At 42.8% G+C, this 18,571-nt stretch overlaps 1 protein-coding gene and 1 long non-coding RNA gene across 5 annotated transcripts; both read left to right on the top strand.

The window, feature by feature from the left end:
• Positions 1-4,003: 4,003 nt before the first annotated feature.
• On the top strand, positions 4,004-9,290 carry LOC139024602 (uncharacterized). Its single transcript, XR_011475938.1, has 2 exons — positions 4,004-4,161; positions 4,455-9,290. It is a non-coding gene; the product is annotated as an uncharacterized lncRNA (long non-coding RNA).
• Positions 9,291-10,572: 1,282 nt separating this feature from the next.
• si:dkey-260g12.1 (uncharacterized) lies at positions 10,573-18,437 on the top strand. Of its 4 annotated transcripts, XM_024139138.2 has the most exons (12): positions 10,576-10,726; positions 10,986-11,055; positions 11,189-11,243; positions 12,246-12,356; positions 15,865-16,025; positions 16,172-16,256; positions 16,545-16,603; positions 16,726-16,842; positions 17,215-17,234; positions 17,387-17,510; positions 17,766-17,875; positions 17,969-18,437. In XM_024139138.2, the coding sequence occupies exons 5-12, from the start codon at positions 15,914-15,916 to the stop codon at positions 18,011-18,013; spliced, it is 672 nt and encodes a 223-aa protein (XP_023994906.1). In that variant the 5' UTR covers positions 10,576-10,726; positions 10,986-11,055; positions 11,189-11,243; positions 12,246-12,356; positions 15,865-15,913; the 3' UTR covers positions 18,014-18,437. The 4 variants fall into 4 exon arrangements, with proteins under 4 accessions (XP_023994907.1, XP_023994906.1, XP_023994904.1 ...); XM_024139139.2 differs by lacking the exons at positions 17,766-17,875; positions 17,969-18,437 and adding an exon at positions 17,609-17,759 and having other exon boundaries at positions 10,573-10,726; XM_024139136.2 differs by having other exon boundaries at positions 17,766-18,437.
• Positions 18,438-18,571: the final 134 nt, after the last annotated feature.

The following is an 18,571-nucleotide window of genomic DNA, read 5'->3' as shown; positions in this document are numbered from 1 at the left end:
AAGTCATCCTGGGGGAACACATCACTCTTAGCTGTAGCCAAGTCATAACTGGGGCAGAAAACAGCATCAACTCTTAGCTGTAGCAAGTCATACTGGGGAGAAACACATCACTCTTAGCTGTAGCCGAGTCATACTGGGGAGAACACATCACTCTTAGCTGTAGCCGAGTCATACTGGGGAGAAACACATCACTCTTAGCTGTAGCCGAGTCATCCTGGGGAGAACATCGATCACTCCATATGTCATGCCGAGTCATACTGGGGAGAAACACATCCTCTTAGCTTAGCCGAGTGCATATGGGGAGAAACACATCACTCTTAGCTGTAGCCTAGTCATACTGGGGAGAAACCATCACTCTTAGCTGTAGCCAAGTCATACTGGGGAGAAACACATCACTCTTAGCTGTAGCCAAGTCATATGGGGAGAAACCACATCACTCTTAGCTGTAGCCGCAGTCATACTGGGGAGAAACACATCAATCTTAGCTGTAGCCGAGTCATACTGGGGAGAAACACATCACTCTTAGCTGTAGCCGGAGTCATACTGGTGGGAGAAAACACATCACTCTTAGCTGTAGCCGATGTCATACTGGGGAGAACACATCACTCTTAGCTGTAGCCGCGAGTTCATACTGGGGAGAAACAATCACTCTTAGTGTGAGCCGAGTTCATTCTGGGAGAAACACATCACTTCTTAGCTGTAGCCGAGTCATACTGGGGTAATCACTCAGCTGCTTAGCTGTAGCCGAGTCATACTGGGGGAAACACATCACTCTTAGCTGTAGCCGAGTCATCTGGGGAGAAACACATCACTCTTAGCTGTAGCAGAGTCATACTGGGGAGAAACAATCACTCTATAGCTGTCAGGCCGAGTCATACTGGGGAGAAACACCTCCAGCTTCTTAGCTGTAGCCGAGTCATACTGGGGAGAAACACATCATCTTAGCTGTAGCCGGAGTCATACTGGGGAGAAACACATCACTCTTAGCTGTAGCCGAGTCCATACTGGGGAGCAAACACATCACTCTTACGCTGTCAGCAGGAGTCATCAACTGGGGAGGAAACGTACATCACTCTTGTAAGCTGTAGCCGAGTCATACTGGGGAGAAACCATCACTCTTAGCTGTAGCCGAGTCATAACTGGGGAGAACACACATCACTCTTAGGCTGTAGCCGAGTCATACTGGGGGAAAACACATCACTCTTAGCTGTAGCGAGTCATACTGGGGAGAAACCACATCACTCTTAGCTGTAGCCGATCATACTGGGAGAGGAAACACATCATATCTTTGCTGTAGTTCGCCGAGTTCATAGCTGGGGAGAACACATCACTCTCCTAAGCTGTAGCCAAGTCATACTGGGGAGAAACACATCACTCTTAGCTGTAGCCGAGTCATACTGGGGAGAAACACATCACTCTTAGCTGTAGCGCAAGTCATACTGGGGAGAACACATACACTCCTTAGTGTAGCCGAGTCATACTGGGGAGAAACAATCACTCTTAGTGTAGCCAAGTCATACTGGGAGAAACATCACTCTTAGCTGTAGCCGATGTCATCCTGGGGAAACACATCACTCTTAGCTGTAGCCGAGTCATACTGGGGGGAGAAACACATCACTCTTAGCTGTAGCCTGAGTCATACTGGGGAGAAACACACACTCTTAGCTGTAAGCCGAGTCATACTGGGGAGAAACACATCACTCTTAGCTTGTAGCCAGTCATACTGGGGAGAAACACATCCTCTTAGCTGTAGCCGAGTCATACTGGGGAGAAACACATCACTCTAGCTGTAGCCGAGTCATACTGGGGAGAAACACATCACCTCTTAGCTGTGCCAGTATACGGGAAAAACACATTTCTTAGCTGTGCCGAGTCATCTGGGGAGAAACACATACTCTAGCTGTACGGTCATACTGGGGAGACAAACCATGCACTCTTTAGCTGTAGCCGAGTCATACTGGGGAGAAACACACTCACCTTAGTCTTAAAGGGAGTCAGCGTCCGGTCATACTAGAATGTTGGGAGAACACATCACTCTTAGGCTTGTAGCGGTCAACTGGGGAGAAACACATCACTCTTAGCTGTAAGGCCGAGTCATACTCGGGAGAAACACACACGTCAAAGGCATTAACATAGGAGCCATCTAGCCCCGCCCCAGCCTAATAGAATCTGATCGATGGTCTCTTGGTATTTGCTTCTCCCTGGATTTGAATAAGTCCTCGTGTCGTTAATCACCTTCTCCAGACCTGGTCTTCCTGCTGAGAGGGAGAGAGGGAAGGAGGGAGAGAGAGGGAGAGGGAGGGGAGAGAGGGAAGGAGGGAGGGGAGAGAGGGAAGGAGGGAGGGGGAAGAGGGGAGACAGGGAACTGGGAACGAAAAATACATTGGAGTGATAAATTATAAGAGTACGGTGATAGAATGATACTGGAGAAAGATGGTGTTACTTTATGAAGACTGTGTCTGTGTGTGTGAGTATTGGTTCTTTAAGAAGATGTGTGTGTGAGTATTGGTTCTTTATGAAGATGTGTGTGTGTGTGTGTGTATTGGTGTATTGGTTTTTATGAAGATGTGTGTGTGTGTGTGTGAGTATTGGGTTCTTTATGAAGATGTGGTGTGTGTGTGTGTGTATTGGTTCTTTTATGAAGTGTGTGTGTGTGTGTGTGTGTTTGGTTCTTTATGAAGATGTGTGTGTGGTATTGGTTTTTATGAAGATGTGTGTGTGAGTATTGGTTCTTTAATGAAGATGTGTGTGTGAGTATTGGTTTTTCTTTTATGGATAGCTGTATGTGTGTGTGTGTGTATTGGTTCTTTTATGAAGAGTGTGTGTGTGTGTGTGTATTGGTCTTTATGAAGATGTGTCTGTGTGTGTGAGTATTGGTTCTTTATGAGATGTGTGTGTTGTGTGTGTGTGTATTGGTTCTTTATGAAGATGTGTCTGTGTGTGTGTGTATTGGTTCTTTATGAAGATGTGTGTGTGTGTGTGTGTGTGTTGGTTCTTTATGAAGATGTGTTGTGTGTGTGTGTGTATTGGTTCTTTATGAAGATGTGTGTGTGTGTGTGTGTGTATTGGTTCTTTATGACGATGTGTGGTGTGTGTGTATTGGTTCTTTATGAAGATGTGTGTGTGTGTGTGTGCAGTATTGGTTCTTTAAGAACGATGTGTCTGTGTGTGTGGTATTGTTTCTTTAGAAGATGTGTCTGTGTGTGTGTGAGTATTGGTTGTTAACGAAATGCCCTGTATTGGATTGGAGCAGAATCCTTTCAGCACATTTATAACACATCAGAATGCGTAAAACAGAAGGTGTCTGGTAATGGTCAGCACACCTCCATGACCAGACAGTACAACACAGTAGAGTTACACCTGGCACACCTCATGACCAGACAGTACAACACAGTAGAGTTACACCTGGCACACCTCATGAGCAGACAGTACAGACACAGTAGAGTTACACACTGGCACACCTCATGACCAGACCGTACAAACAGTAGAGTTACACCTGGCACACCTCATGACCGAGACAGTAACAACACAGTATGAGTTACACCTGGCAACCTCATGAACAGACAGTACACGACACAGTAGAGTTACACCTGGCACACCTCATGACCAGACGTAGAACACACGTAGAGTTGCAACACTGGCAACCAGCACCTCATGACCAGACAGTACAAACACAGTAGAGTTACCTGGCACACCTCATGACCAGACAGTACAACACAGTTAGAGTTACAGCCTAGGCACACCTCATGACCAGACAGCTACAAACTAGTAGAGTTACACCTGGCATCCTCATGAACAGACAGTACAACACAGTAGAGTTACACCTGGCACACTCATGACCAGACATACAGACACAGTAAGAGTTACACCTGGCACACCTCTGACCGACAGTAGAACACAGAGCAGTTAACCTGGCAATCCTCATGACCAGACAGTAGCAACACAGTAGAGTTACACCTGGGCAACCTCATGGAAACGCAGACCAGTACAACCACAGGGCTACAGCTAAGAGTGATGTGTTTCTCCCCAGTATGACTTGGCTACAGCTAAGAGTGATATGAACCGTCACCTACATGAATACATGGAGATGTGTTCTATGAAGAGAGGCCTGGATGTACAGATGGAGACCTGCAGGAGACTCATCACCCAGAGTGGGGACAGGTACACTCACTCCCTCACTCTCTGCCACCGGCATTCTCCTCTCTCTCTCACGGTTTCTCTTTGGCTCACTTTTAATGACCTACAGTAGTTTACAGTAATCTGTACATTTTCTTTGACCAAGTTTTAAACGCATTCTTGTGCCTACTGTATACCTGTTATTGTCTAAATTATGCATTCCCCCAAAAAAGATGTTCTCTTTCTTTCTCCCTCTCTTTCTCTCTCTGTCTCTACCTCTCTTTCTCTCTCGCTCTTTCTCTCTCTTTCTCTCGCTCACTTGCTCGCTCTCTTTATAGTAAGCCTGGCTCTCCTGTGGCTGTGGCTGGTGAGGAGAGCGTTGACCAGGCAGAGAAGGAAGGGACAACAGCGTCGCCTCCTCTCTCCAACTCTCCTCCCAGATCATGACCTATCAAGACCCCCTCCATCACATGACCTTCATTSCATCCAACCACAGCACCACTCAACACTCCGCTGTCACTATAGCAACTCCATGTTTACATTCTAACCACTAGATGTTTGTTAGTATATTTTTCATTTTCTTCATGCTATCTTCATTCACAAGGCTCAATATAGGAAAGTGGCAGATCTATCTGTTTTAGCGACGGTATAGTGTTGTGTGTTTCCAACAGCTTTTAGTCCCCTCTACTGGAAAGTGGTATTACTAACACCATGGAAGTCTGTACATAAGAATCCACTGTTTAGCAGAGCAAAGGTAACGAGGTAATGGATTGAAATACACAACTTGAATTGAGAATACCTCATAGAAACTTATGAGCAATATTTGAATGAACTCATATGAGTTGTAGGCTAGCGTGTACTCTGAAGGTAGTTGTTGGTACTACAGAGAACCATGGTAATAACTCTCCTATAGCATGATCCATTTCCACACAGCTATAATGATAAACACACCGCACACACACACCAACACACACCAATACATTCATGTCAGGCTAGCAGATCATTCTAAAAGTGTGCTGTCCTGTTGCTACATCATGAGGGTTGTTTTCAGACTCAGTCAAACTCACCTAGAAGTATAACACAGTAAATATAAGCCTTAGGGTGTGTTCGTAAATTCACTGGAGTGCCAGAGTGTGCTCTGGGCATTTGTAAATTTAAAGCTTTGTCAGATTGTCAGTTCATAAATTCTGAGTGTTTCGCTCTCGGAGCGTTCAGAGCGCACGAGGAGTAGGGTTGATCAGAGTGTTCTGACCTCGCAACGGCAGTCAAACACCCAAGCTAACTGGCTAAAGTTGGCTAGCTTGCTAGCTACTTCCAGACAAAAATGAGAGAACACCTCACTCTGACCATTTTACTCACCCTAGCAGAGCTGATTAGGTTGTTTTTGTTATCCAGAGTGTTGGTGACTGTAACTGTGATGCTGGCAACAATTTCATTACGCTATTTTGCCTACGTCTACTGACACCGGCCATATTCAATGGGTGTTGAGCGTTAGTAAATTCATCAGATGAGAATGGAGTAGATAGCCAGAGAAAATTTACAAAGCAAAGCCCAGTTGGCAAGAGAGAGAAACTCCAGATTAATCACTTTATTAGCAACAAAACAGAAATATACTGTACTGTATCATAGTTATTCAAACGGACTAAAATAATATAAAATCACTCATTTTATCAAGACATCTACACTTCATTCATATGTATCAATGAAAACTAGAAAAAASTCAAATAGTAAACTAAACTCTAAGATGCAGTCACTCCGATGGCGTCACTGATATCCCCTGTGTGTGATTCTGAACTCATGAGTCACATTTTGAAACAAAAGCCTGCCCGTCTCTCTGCCCTTTTGTTGACACCAGACAGGGAGTCAAGGTAACATTATTCTACTGTCCTGTTTCACTTACCTGGTATTTACTAAGGAATTATTGGATAACATTGTGTAACATTGTATTCTTTCTTCAACACAACTGGTAACMAACTACCTGGTACTAAATGTTACATAGTGGTGCTTGTTTCACTGAATCCCAAAGAACCCCAAAGTAGTTTTATTGTAATTATAATGTAATACCATTTTACTGTGTCGGGTAAAGTAAATTGGAGACTGTAACCAGAGTCAACAAGAGGAGAGAGGGGGGAGAGAGAGAGCAGAGATTTTTGTTTTAGAATGCATCCGTAGCCTAGGGTTTCCACTAGATAACACAGCCACAAAGTTAAAATTGGCTAGATCGTAATATTTCATGAAAATAAAAATGTGCTTTTTGGTCTTAATTTAAGGTTATGGTTAGGCAGAAGGTTAGCAGTGTGGTTAAGTTTAGGGTCAGATTTTAAGAAGATAAATTGTAGAAATAGGCAGGGTTTATGACTTTGTGGTCGTGTAAACTAGTGATGACCATAGCCTAGCCTGGTTCCAGATCTGTATATGTGCTTTAGTCAACTCCTCTAACTATCGTTGTCATGCCATATGCTTTTCTATGTGACTCCAGAGAGGTCATCTCTGCCACTGATCCACTTCTATCAGGTACTTTGACATTTGGCATGGCAACTATGGTGAGAAAAGGTCGCTAGAGCACATACTGATCTGGGACCAGGCTAGTCATAGGCTCTGTGTCGGCCCTATATGTGGTAGTGCAGTGTGAATAYTGTAAATACTCTGTTAAAGCTGATCTGAGGTCAGCTCTGGGGCCTTGCCCTGCTCTCTGTGTGTCTCTGTCACTGACACAGGGAGAGGGATACATATGACAAAGGGCATTGACACCCAAGTGTTGTTATACCTACGAGCTGTATTGTATACTAATGTTTTGTTTAGTTTCCAGCAGCAGAGAGCAGAGGAAGGCCCTGCTACTCTGTCCTCTAGCAGGGAGATAGGTAGGCTAGGCTATGAGAAGTTAGATGGGAGAGATCTGTGTATCTGTTCTGTACTCTCTATTTCTATGTGCTGTAGTCTGATCTGGTTGGTAAGGACTCAAATGCATCAGTAGTATTGTATCAGAGAGAAAAGGAAAATTGATGAACAGGCTATAAAAGACAGAATGTCCACAGATGAACAAATAGACAGACCGACAGATGAATGTACAGTACGGGTAGATAGATGGACAGATTAATGAATCGATGGACAGATTGATGACCTGCTGAGATAATTTATGTTTGCTACTTGAGTGTCAAAGCAACTGAAAACAAGCAGTCTGAATTAACTTTGAGAAATATTGCTGACACATTGTTATAGAAGTACTAAATACTGATGCTGAAAAGCTATCTGACACAGTGCTTGATATGGCCTAACCTATTTTTGAGCTTAAAAGTTAGCCGTTTATAAAGAAAGAGCAAAGCAAATATGTATATTCAATAATACAGCAGTAACAGCAGTAATAACAGTATTAAATGTAACAGAAGAATGACATGTACAGATGTAAGATCTTAATTTGATCACTTTTGTTGCTGAGAATTATCCTGTTCTAAAAAGGCTTCTGAAGTTTGTAATTTCCACTTTGAAATTTCAGACTTGATTTTCCCTAATGAAAAATGCATCAACCCCTACAAAATTGGCCATTAATTATAATCCACATAATAAATCACATTTCCTGTTGCTGCAGAATTTTTTCTTGCTGTAGCAAACTGGCTCAAATTATGATTCTACATCTGTAATAATTCGAACTCGTACACGTCACGAATGTAAACAATTATTGAAGGAAAACTTTATTTTATTTTCTCCACTTGTCACTTCATATTTGTAGATGTGGCGAAATACTGAAATTGTTAGAGCTGAGGAGTAGATTTCCTCTCTGTTAATTCAACATACACTATGTTATTATTCTGTAGAATGTAGATGTACAATACATTTTTGTTTCTCTTCCTTGACATTGAAAGATGCATTACTTTGAGTATAAAACACTCGCTTACCTCAGATTAACAATATTTAATAACTCTTTACTTTGAGTATAAAACTCTCTTACCTCAGATCAACAATATTTAATAACTCAATAATAGAACACAAGGATTCCTTCACAAATACTATCTCTTTATCAACAACCAAATGGAGGCTTCAGTTTAGTTCATTTAATTTGTGTTTCTTTCTTTTTCTTGTTTGATGAGGGAGATGTTGAATCAGGTGCAGGCTGCTGGTCACCTCAGTATTCTAGTATTGTAGAAGGGTTTCCAAGGCTTTCTCTGAACGATTATATAGGTTGTGAAGAACAGGTTTTGGAACCATGAAAAAATTATATGCATGTCTTAAGCTATGTATTGGGTATGCCATTCCTTGGGCTAGTAGTTTCTCCTGACCACATGACCTAGGTCCTAGACCGGGGTATTCAACTCTGACCCTACGAGCCTGCTGGTTTTCTGCTCTACCTGATTTACTAATTCCACCACCTGGTGTCCCAGGTCTAAATCAGTCCCTGATTAGAGGGGAACAATGAAAACATGCAGTGGACCTGGCTTTGAGGTCCCGAGTTGAGTTTGAGGGTCCTATGCTATAATGCTCTGGTCATATGGCCAGTAAACTCCTGGCCCTAGCGTTCCTGCCCTTTGGCCAGGACTGGAGATTAAAATGGAGAATAGAAGGCAGCGGAGAAATAGTGTGAAAATATGTACTGTTTTTTTTTTCTTTGTATATTTTACTACACGCACAGAGAGACTGAGTCTCTGCAGTATGTATGCATGAGTCAGCGTGTATGTTAGGAGAGTGTTCTAATGTCCTTGGTTTTTAAAAAGAGTTTTACTGGTTCACTTACAACATGAAGAATACAATAGTCCCAAATGCACACTGTCTTCCAGTGTCTGTCTGACAATAGACCAATTCATATCCTCTTCACAACTGAACTGAAGGCTAACGGTATAACTGAATCATTGTAAACTAGAGTGGTAGGGACCATACAGTGATGTGTTCTGCTGACTGGATTCCCATCTCTACAAATGTCTGTAAATCGCCTTGAAATACTGTAAATATGTAAATCAAAGATGTACAATAATCGCTCTAATATTCCTTCAATAATCCACTTTCTTCATGAGTGTATGTGATTACAAAGTAAATTCTTTTTAAAAATGGCACCAAAGTGTATAAAAAAGAGAAAAAAGATTACTACTCAAAATGCTTAACATAATGATGGTATGATTGCTATGATATTGTATGCATTAAAGGAAAACGCTATGTTGGATATATTGTATGTTTAAACACTGGCAATGCAAGGAGGTCCACAGTCAAAAATACTTAAGTGTCAGGTTCCCGGATTTGGCACATAGCTGAACTTTTAATGTGGATGGAGATATTTGATTGGTCCTTAATATTTCTCGTAGACCAGGAGCCAATACTCTTGCTCTGTGAGGGCCAGTGTATTCTCTGGTCCATATATTTTTACCATCAACTAATTCCATCTGGCCTTGGTAAGCTAGCATGCAGGTGAATAGACTGAGTTGTCAATGAGAAGACTGTTAGGAATCACCAGGGCCTCATTTACTAAGCATCTGCACCAGTGCCATGTTTACACCTGCTCTGTTCTAAAGGGAACGAGTCATAGAACAAAGGGTCAAGGGACAAGTAAAGTCTGTTTTCTGTTTCTAGCTTTGTATCTCATCTTATAATTCCCTCCGAAAATAGCAAGTGTAAACATTGCACTGCTTGATAAATCAGGCCTTGGTCTTTGTTTTGGTGAGGTGTGAGTTCTGTGAAACTGGACTGTCCCCTTGAACATGTGTGCTTCAACGTAGAGCTCTGTGTACTGACAGAGAGTTCAACGCAGAGCTCTGAGTACTGACAGAGAGTTCAACGCAGAGCTCTGTGTACTGACAGAGATTCAAACGCAGAAAGCTCATGTGTACTGACAGAGAGTTCAACGCAGAGCTCTGTGTACTGACGAGAGAGTTCAACGCAGAGCTCTGTTACTGACAGAGAGTTCAACGCAGAGCTCTGTGTACTGATGACAGAGAGTTCAATGCAGAGCTCTGTGTAATGAAGAGAGTTCAACGCAGAGCTCTGAGTACTGAAGAGAGTTCAACGCAGAGTCTGTGTACTGACAGAGAGTTCAACGCAGAGCTCTGTTGTACTGACAGACGAGTTCAACGCAGAGACCTCTGTGTTGACAGAGAGTTCAACGGAGAGCTCTGTATACTGACAGAGAGATGGAATGAAAATAAAAGATACAGCTGAGCAATATGATTGTGTGTGTGTTTTTTTTTTGTGTGGATTTGGTGAGTTTATGCTGGAAGCCCCCTTGCATTGGCTGCTAGTGTGTCTGTACTTCCTGAACTCCACCTGCCTGATAAGATAACTTTACAGAGGACAGCGAGATCAAATGTTGTGGCAAACTGTCTTTCACAGTTTAAAGTATGTGTCAAAAATGATGAGACTTTGGTTCAGAAGCATTAGTCACCCTGCTGAGACATGCCTGTCTTGTCTGCTGTCTGTCTTCTACTTATAAATACACCACAACATCACTGTCAGTACACAGTGGGCGGGAGAGACAGGAAGAGAGGAAGATGTCACAGGTGAAGGAAATAATGACGCAAAGGATGGGTAGAGAAAAGAGCGACACACCTTAAAAAATAATAGTTGGGGGGGAGAGTCGAAGTTATAGACAACAAATACTTTGGCATTTGGTGTGGTCTCTACAGTGCAAAAGGTAAGACTAGATTATCTTATGTGTTGGTAGTTTTCAACACAGGTTTTTACATTTGATATATTTTGAACTGAAATGAGGCTCAAAGCTAGAAGTTAGTGCAGTCACCATCAAATTGTGATAAACTTACAGATTTTCAACATGTAGTAACCTTGTAACATCTTTTGGCATCATTTGTTGTGTGTACTTTTTAATACCTWTTTAGAAATGTTACTGAATGAACTCAAAAGACAGATTGTTAATGATTTAACATTGTTTATAGAATGGTGATGGAACAGTTCTTTGTGGCTGTGCTAATGATGTCTGCACACCTAGCAGTCTCATATCCTCTGGTAACCATTTTGCCCCTTTTATGTCCAGTCTTATTATTTGTTATGACTGCTTATGAAAGCTGTTAGAACCYTTTGACATCTGTTACAACAGTATGACAGTAGACCTCATGAGACTGTGTGTTTGTGTTGTCAGACTACAGAGAGCTATTACATGGATGGAGGGAGACAATGCAGACTGTGTCCACCAGGTGAGAAAGAAATGCCCTCCATCATAGGCCCTTACTTTTTATTTTATTTATTGTTCCCTTGTTTTTCTTCCCTCATCTCCACATCATTCTACAATCAACCATTTTTTACATTAATAGTGAGGCAGATCATTTCAGAATGTGTGTGAGTGCGCATAGGTTCTTAGGAATCATGAGGAAACTATGAGAGCGTTTCTCTCATGATGAGAAGTGGAGCGCTGTGCTATGACCACATCCTTCATTAGTATGCAGACTAGGCCAACAGGCTCTCGCTCTGTGCGCTCCTCCATCTCTTCCTGTTATTCTCTGCTCTCTGCCGCTATGCTCCCTCTCTTCTCACTCAGCAACAGACCGTGTACTAAAACGTTACCTGAATGTGCGTGTGCCTATGTGTCTAAAAGAGTTAGCATTATGTTCTGACATCCGCTACTCATGTAGTCTTCTACAGGACATTTATAAAACTGCAGCGTCCATCAGTTTGTATTGTTATTGTAGTGCTCTCTTATGTCTTGACTTCCCTTGTCTCTTCACTCTCTCCTCGCTCCTCTCTTTCTACCTCGTTCTCTCTATCGCCCCATTTCCCTATATTTTTCGCTAACTTTATTTCCTTTACTCCATATCTGCTGTCCCATGTCTTACAGCCATCAAACCACTGGACACTTCCTGTTTCACATTGAGTATTTAAATACTGTATTCCCAACATAGCTCATTCTAATATATCTACTGCTGTACATATCATTCTTAGTATATCTTGTGTAAATTCTTCCAGTGTACTGTACATACGCATAGATTGCATTCATTTTGTTGATTTTATTCGTCCCGACGTTCTTGAATTCTTATAAAAAACATCACTTAAATCATTTGTGTACTTATTTGACATTTTACTGCGTTGTTAAGAGCTAGTAACACAAGCATTTTCGCTGCACCCGCTTTAACATCTGCTAAACTGTGTATGCGACCAATACACTGATTTGATATGTTTCACCTCCCCTCTCTCTCTCTCAGGTCATTATCAGAAGTCCTGTTCAGAGTGCTCTCCCTGTCGAGATGGTTCCTACACAACACGATTGAACGCAGAGTCCAGTTGTCATTCCTGCTTCAAAGACTGCAAACGTGGTACATGAACACAAACACAACTCATTCACAGAGCAATGTAACATCTTTATTTCGTGGGAAATACTTCAACTGTATATTGTTTCTAAATCATTGTAATTTTTTTGTGTTTTTTGGGGCCATTTTGAGCCTGTAATCGAACCCACAAATGCTGATGCTCCAGATACTCAACTAGTCTAAAGGCCAGTTTTATTGCTTCTTTAATCAGAACAACAGTTTTCAGATGTGCTAACATAATTGCAAAAGGGTTTTCTAATGATGAATTGTATTATTTTAATGGACAAAAAATTTGCTTTTCTTTCAAAAACAAGAACATTTCTCAGTGACCCTGAACTTTTGAACGGTAGTGTATGTACAGTGCATTTGGAAAGTATTCAGACCCCTTGACTTTATCCACTGTTATGTTACAGCTTTATTCTAAAATGTATTAAATCGTTTTTTCCCCCTCATCAATCTACACACAATACCCCATAATGAAAAAGCAAAAACAGTTTTTGTAAATGAAATATCACATTTACATAAGTATTCTGACCCTTCACTCAATACATTGTTGAAGCACCTTTGGCAGAGATTACAGCCACGAGTCTTCTTGGGTATGACGCTACAAGCTTGGCACACCTGTATTTGTTTAGTTTCTCCCATTCTTCTCTGCAGATCCCGTCAAGCTCTGTCAGTTTGGATGGGGAGTGTCGCTGCACAGCTATTTTCAGGTCTCTCCAGAGATGTTCGATCGGGTTCAAGTCCGAGCTCTGGCTGCTTCACTCAAGACTTGTCCTGAAGCCAGTCCTGCGTTGCCTTGGCTGTGTGATTAGGGTCGTAGTCCTGTTGGAAGGTGAACCTTCGCCCCAGTCTGAGGTCCTGAGCTCTCTGGGGCAGGTTTTCATCAAGGATGTCGCTGTTCTTTGCTCCGTTCATCTTTCCCTTGATCCTGACTAGTCTCCCAGTCTCTGCCGCTGAAAAACACCCCCACAGCATGATGCTGCCACCACCATGCTTCACCGTAGGGATGGTGCCAGGTTTCCTCCAGACGTGATGCTTGGCATTCATGCCAGAGAGTTCAATCTTGGTTCCATCAGACCAGAGAATCTTCTCATGGTCTGAGAATCCTTTAATTGCCTTTTGGCAAACTCCAAGCGGGCTGTCATGTGCCTTTTACTGAGGAGTGGCTTCCGTCTGGCCACTCTATCATAAAGGCCTGATTGGTGGAGTGCTGAAGAGATGGTTGTCCTTCTGGAAGGTTCTCCCATCGCCACAGAGGAGCTCTGAAGCTCTGTCAGAGTGCCCATCGGGTTCTTGGTCACCTCCCTGACCAAGGCCCTTCTCCCCCGATTGCTCAGTGTGGCTGGGCGGCCAGCTCTAGGAAGAGTGTTGGTGGTTCCAAACTTCTTCCATTTAAGAATGTTGGAGGCCACTGTGTTCTTGGGGACCTTCAATGCTGCAGAAATGTTTTGGTACCCTTCCCCAGATTCTGTGCCTCGACCAATCCTGTCTCGGAGCTCTACGGACAATTCCTTTGACCTCATGACTTGGTGTTTGCTCTGATATGCACTATAAACTCTGGGACCTTTGTAGACAGGTGTGTGCCTTTCCAAATATGTCCAATCAATTGAATTTACCACAGGTGGACTCCAATTGTCACGTTCCTAACCTGTTTTCCTTTGTTTTTGTATTTGTTTAGTATGGTCAGGGCGTGAGTTGGGGTGGGCATTCTATGTTATGTGTTTCTTGTTGCGTTCTTTTCTATTAGCCTTATATGGTTCTCAATCAGGGACAGGTGTTTGACGTTTCCTCTGATTGAGAACCATATTAAGGTAGGCTGTTCTACTGTTTGTTTGTGGGTGATTGTTCCTGTGTCTGTTGTATGTCGCACCACACGGGACTGTTTCGTTTTCGTTGTGTATGTGTTCGTTCCTGTTAGTGCGTTATTGTTCTCTAGTTCAGGTTTGTTCACATCGTTTATTGTTTTGTAGTTATCAAGTGTGTTCGTCGTGTTCGTCGTCTTGTTTAAAATAATTATCATGTATTCATCACCCGCTGCATGTTGGTCCGATCCTTGCTCCTCCTCGTCTGAGGAGGAGAACGACTTAGACGAACGTTACACCAATCAAGTTGTAGAAACCATCTCAAGGATGATCAATGGAAACGGATGCACATTTCTAAACCTGTTTTGGCTTTGTCATTGTGGGGTATTGTGTGTAGATTGATGAGGAAAATGTTTTCTTTAATCCATTTAGAATAAGGCTGTGACGTACCAAAATGTGGAAAAGTCAAGGGGTCTGAATTACTTTCTGAATTCACTGTACATTCTACACACATTTTACATGCATGGTATTTTTTATATATATATTTTTTTGCAGTGGTTACATAGCAGGAATAAAGTAATTTGGTATTTTGATATACATTAGATCTAGATAGATAGTACTAATACATCGTGTTTTCAGTCATAACTATTAAGAACATGAGTTTTTAAAACCCACCCCTCAGCTACTCTGTCAATCCCCCTATCTCCATAACCACCCTCAGCTACTCTGTCAATCCCACCTATCTCCATAAACCACCCCTCAGCTACTCTGTCAATCCCACCTATCTCCATAAAACCACCTCAGCTACTCTGTTCAATCCCTATCTCTCATAAACCCACCCCTCAGCTACTCTGTCCATCCCACCTATCTGCATAAACCCCTCAGCTACTCTGTCAATCCACTATCTCCATAAACCACCCTCAGCTACTCTGTCAATCCCACCTATCTGCATAAACCCACCCCTCAGCTACTCTGTCAATCCCACCTATCTGCATAAACCCACCCCTCAGCTACTCTGTCCATCCCACCTATCTCCATAAACCCACCCCTCAGCTACTCTGTCCATCCCACCTATCTGCTAAACCCACCCTCAGCTACTCTGTCCATCCCACCTATCTGCATAAACTGCCCTCTTATGATTTCCATATGCCATACATGTCATTTCTTACCAGAAGTTATTAAGGTATGTGTACAGTATGGACACTATTTATTACCATGTAATAGCTGTACTAAACTTTTTGTTCTGGCTGTGGTGTGCGTGTGTGTGTGTGTGTGTGTGTGTGTGTGTGTGTGTGTGTGTGTGTTGTGTGTGTGTGTGTGTGTGGTGTGTGTGTGTGTGTGTGTGTGTGTGTGTGTGTGTGTGTGTGTGTGTGTGTTGTGTGTGTGTGTGTGTGTGTGTGTGTGTGTGTGTGTGTGTGTGTGTGTGGTGTGTGTGTGTGTGTGTGTGTGTGTGTGTGTGTGTGTGTGGGTGTGTGTGTGTGTGTGTGTGTGTGTGTGTGTTGTGTGTGTGGTTGTGTGTGTGTGTGTGTGTGTGTGTGTGTGTGTGTGTGGTGTGTGGTGTGTGTGTGTGTGTGTGTGTGTGTGTTGTGGTGTGTGTGTGTGTGTGGTGTGTGGTGTGTGTGTGTGTGTGTGTGTGTGTGTGGTGTGTGTGTGTGTGTGTGTGTGTGTGTGTGTGTGTGGTGTGTGTGTGTGTTTGGGTGTGTGGTCAGATTTGCACCTGGTGGAGGATGAAGCGTGTACTTCTATATCGAACGCTAGATGTCGCTTGGAGGCTGGTTTTCCTGCACTGACAAAGACGACCAGACAGGAAACTGTAGAGACTGTGAGAAGATCCCTCAGCTGCCCACACCTCCCCTGCCACCTAGCGATGGTGTGTGTGTTGCCCACTGGCCTTCTCTTATGCCTGTCTTCCTTCACTGTGTTGTATTCTTGCCAGGTTCTGGGTATTGAATCAGTGTTTGGCTGTGGATAGATGTTGATGTTTTCCTGCCTGTGTGCACTCTGCTCTGATTACAGTAGTGGGCATCAGAAACAACCAGACAGGAACTTCCTCTGAACACAGCAGGACTTCCTCTTCCGCTGGACGCTGTCAACCTCCCAAGTGAGCCTTTATCCTTTTTTATTCTCCCRACTTAAACATACTGTCACATACTGGAACCAGACTGATAAACAGGCTCTGGTTGAAGCCTTCTCCTGCCAGGAGGGCCACCTCTAGCAAAGTTGTTATTTTATGGTATATAACCTTCAAACAACCAGAAGATCTGGATATTTAATGGATATTTGGGAAATTAAATACATTTCTCAGCTCACTGGCCCCACTTCAGTGTTGACAGGCTGTGAATGTGTATGGATATGTTACATGATGAGTCCTTACCTCTGTCTCACCCAGCTGTGACACTCCACGACCACCAGTCTCACAAGCAGGCAATGCCACTCATCACACCACAGGTGAGTGTGTGTGTGTGTGTGTGTGTGTGTGTGTCGATCAGTTATTTTCATTACAGTCAGAATATATTGAACCTGTGAGAAGGTACAGATACAGTAGTTTCTCCATCTCCTTTCCCCACCAGCTGACGCCAGCAAACACTTGGCAGCCATTTTGTGTCCTATGGTGGTCATTGGAATCCTAGCCGTTATCATTCTGTTATGTATCCGTCGCCCAGGAGATGAAGCCTGTTTCAAACAAGGTAAGGCAGTGTTCCTCTGTTCAGTCTCAACTGTAGTTAGATCATTGTGTTAGAGCAGACTCTCTCTCTGGACACCAGAATGAGATGAGGAAGGATTAGACAGTGATGTCAGATCTCAGGATAGGTCAGCACTGGGAGCCAACTGTAGCTTCTTGTGAATGTAATTGAATTAAAAGATTGCAACACTCTCTCTGTGCAGACCTACTTACCAGTTTCTAGTGTCTACATGTACCTAGAAAGCATTCAAATGCAGAGTTAAGATGATAAAACATTGCCCTTTCAATCATAGATGATTAATCAATGAAGTACCCATGAGTGGCTTACCATCAGTTTGCTGGGTTCAATAATAGATTTGTGTCTGTTATTTTACAGCTCTCAAGTTCTGTAACAAGGTATGTATAATACCTACGGTAACTTACTACATTGTGTGTGTAATGTTTACATTGTCATTCATGTGTTCCTGACCTAAACCCTAAATAGGCATTGTTGACAATTGTGTATTCCAATAACTGGATTTCTGGTGAATTTCTGTGCTCTTATGAAGGGAGTAAGAGAAGCGTCGCCTAATAAGACCAAAGAGCCAACTCATCAACACTGTGCCAGAGAGACACAGCCCAGAATTAAGCACCAGACAGTGGATCCACCACCTTTTACAGCAGCAAATATGGGTACTATGGATACATACAAAGAATTATTTTGACCCCAAGATCTTGATTTAAAAAGAAATCTAAATATGGTTGAGTCACTCTTGTGGTTTTTCCTATAGATGCACGTCAGTCGTTTAACTTGGAGTTTTGCAGAGATGATGCTTTGAAGTCCATGGGGGATTAGCATGGGAAGTTGATTAGTTTCAAGATCCATAGTGAGTAAGGCTGATGATGAATATAGAATCTAATATCACTTTCTCTCTGTGTCTCTCTCAGGCCCAGTCCATGTCCACAATGCTGGAACAGTCATCTTCAGTTTACTCAACCAGTTCACTGGTATGGGTGGAGGGACGGAAGAGAGAGGGCAGAAAGAGAGGGATGAGGAAGTATGTCCGACCCACCCCACATTCTCCCCTAACATCCATCTATCCCAGGAGGAAAGGGATGGAGAGATGGACTGTATATTCTTCCCTTCACAGGAACAAGGGAAGGACAGTCATGTTTCTAAAGAGGAGGTGCATTGAGGGGAGGGAGATTGAGGACAGAGGAGGCTCCAAGTGAAAGCTTCCCTTCTAGGATCAGTTTAGCCAACCCTACATCCTAATGTTAATCATAAGAAGGATTAAGACTGGTCTGACCCTGGATCAGTGGTAAGGGACAACATCTACCTGGGGGTCTATTCAGTCTGTATCACTGAAGCGTTACAGATTGCTTGATAGAAATGTAAAGGTCATTTTGATTGAGCCGACATATGCAGTGTTTAACGTGGATGCAGTCTCCACTGACGCGAGAACATTGCCTTTACATTTCTATCAGGCTGTAAAGCTGAACTTCTGAGATACAGATTGAATGGAGCCCTTACTCTCAGAAGAACACCGGTGAATCCCAAAACTCTAGAATGGCCATTATTTCCTGTCCCAAAACTCTAGAATGGCCATTATTTCCTGTCCCAAAACTCTAGAATGGCCATTATTTCCTGTCCCAAAACTCTAGAATGGCCATTATTTCCTGTCCCAAAACTCTAGAATGGCCATTATTTCCTGTTCCAAAACTCTAGAATTGCCATTATTTCCTGTCCTAGA

The sequence above is a fragment of the Salvelinus sp. IW2-2015 genome, unplaced genomic scaffold, assembly GCF_002910315.2.
Source record: "Salvelinus sp. IW2-2015 unplaced genomic scaffold, ASM291031v2 Un_scaffold1687, whole genome shotgun sequence".
In the NCBI taxonomy this organism is placed as follows: domain Eukaryota; kingdom Metazoa; phylum Chordata; class Actinopteri; order Salmoniformes; family Salmonidae; genus Salvelinus; species Salvelinus sp. IW2-2015.
This window is presented reverse-complemented; position numbering and strand designations above follow the sequence as displayed.

Excerpts from the sequence above, each read along its gene's own strand:
- si:dkey-260g12.1 (XM_024139137.2), top strand. The coding sequence starts at position 15,914 with ATGTCGCTTGGAGGCTGGTTTTCCTGCACTGACAAAGACGACCAGACA. Across the intron at positions 16,257-16,544 it reads GGACGCTGTCAACCTCCCAA|CTGTGACACTCCACGACCAC; the intron begins GTGAGCCTTTAT and ends TGTCTCACCCAG. Across the intron at positions 16,843-17,214 it reads TGAAGCCTGTTTCAAACAAG|CTCTCAAGTTCTGTAACAAG; the intron begins GTAAGGCAGTGT and ends GTTATTTTACAG.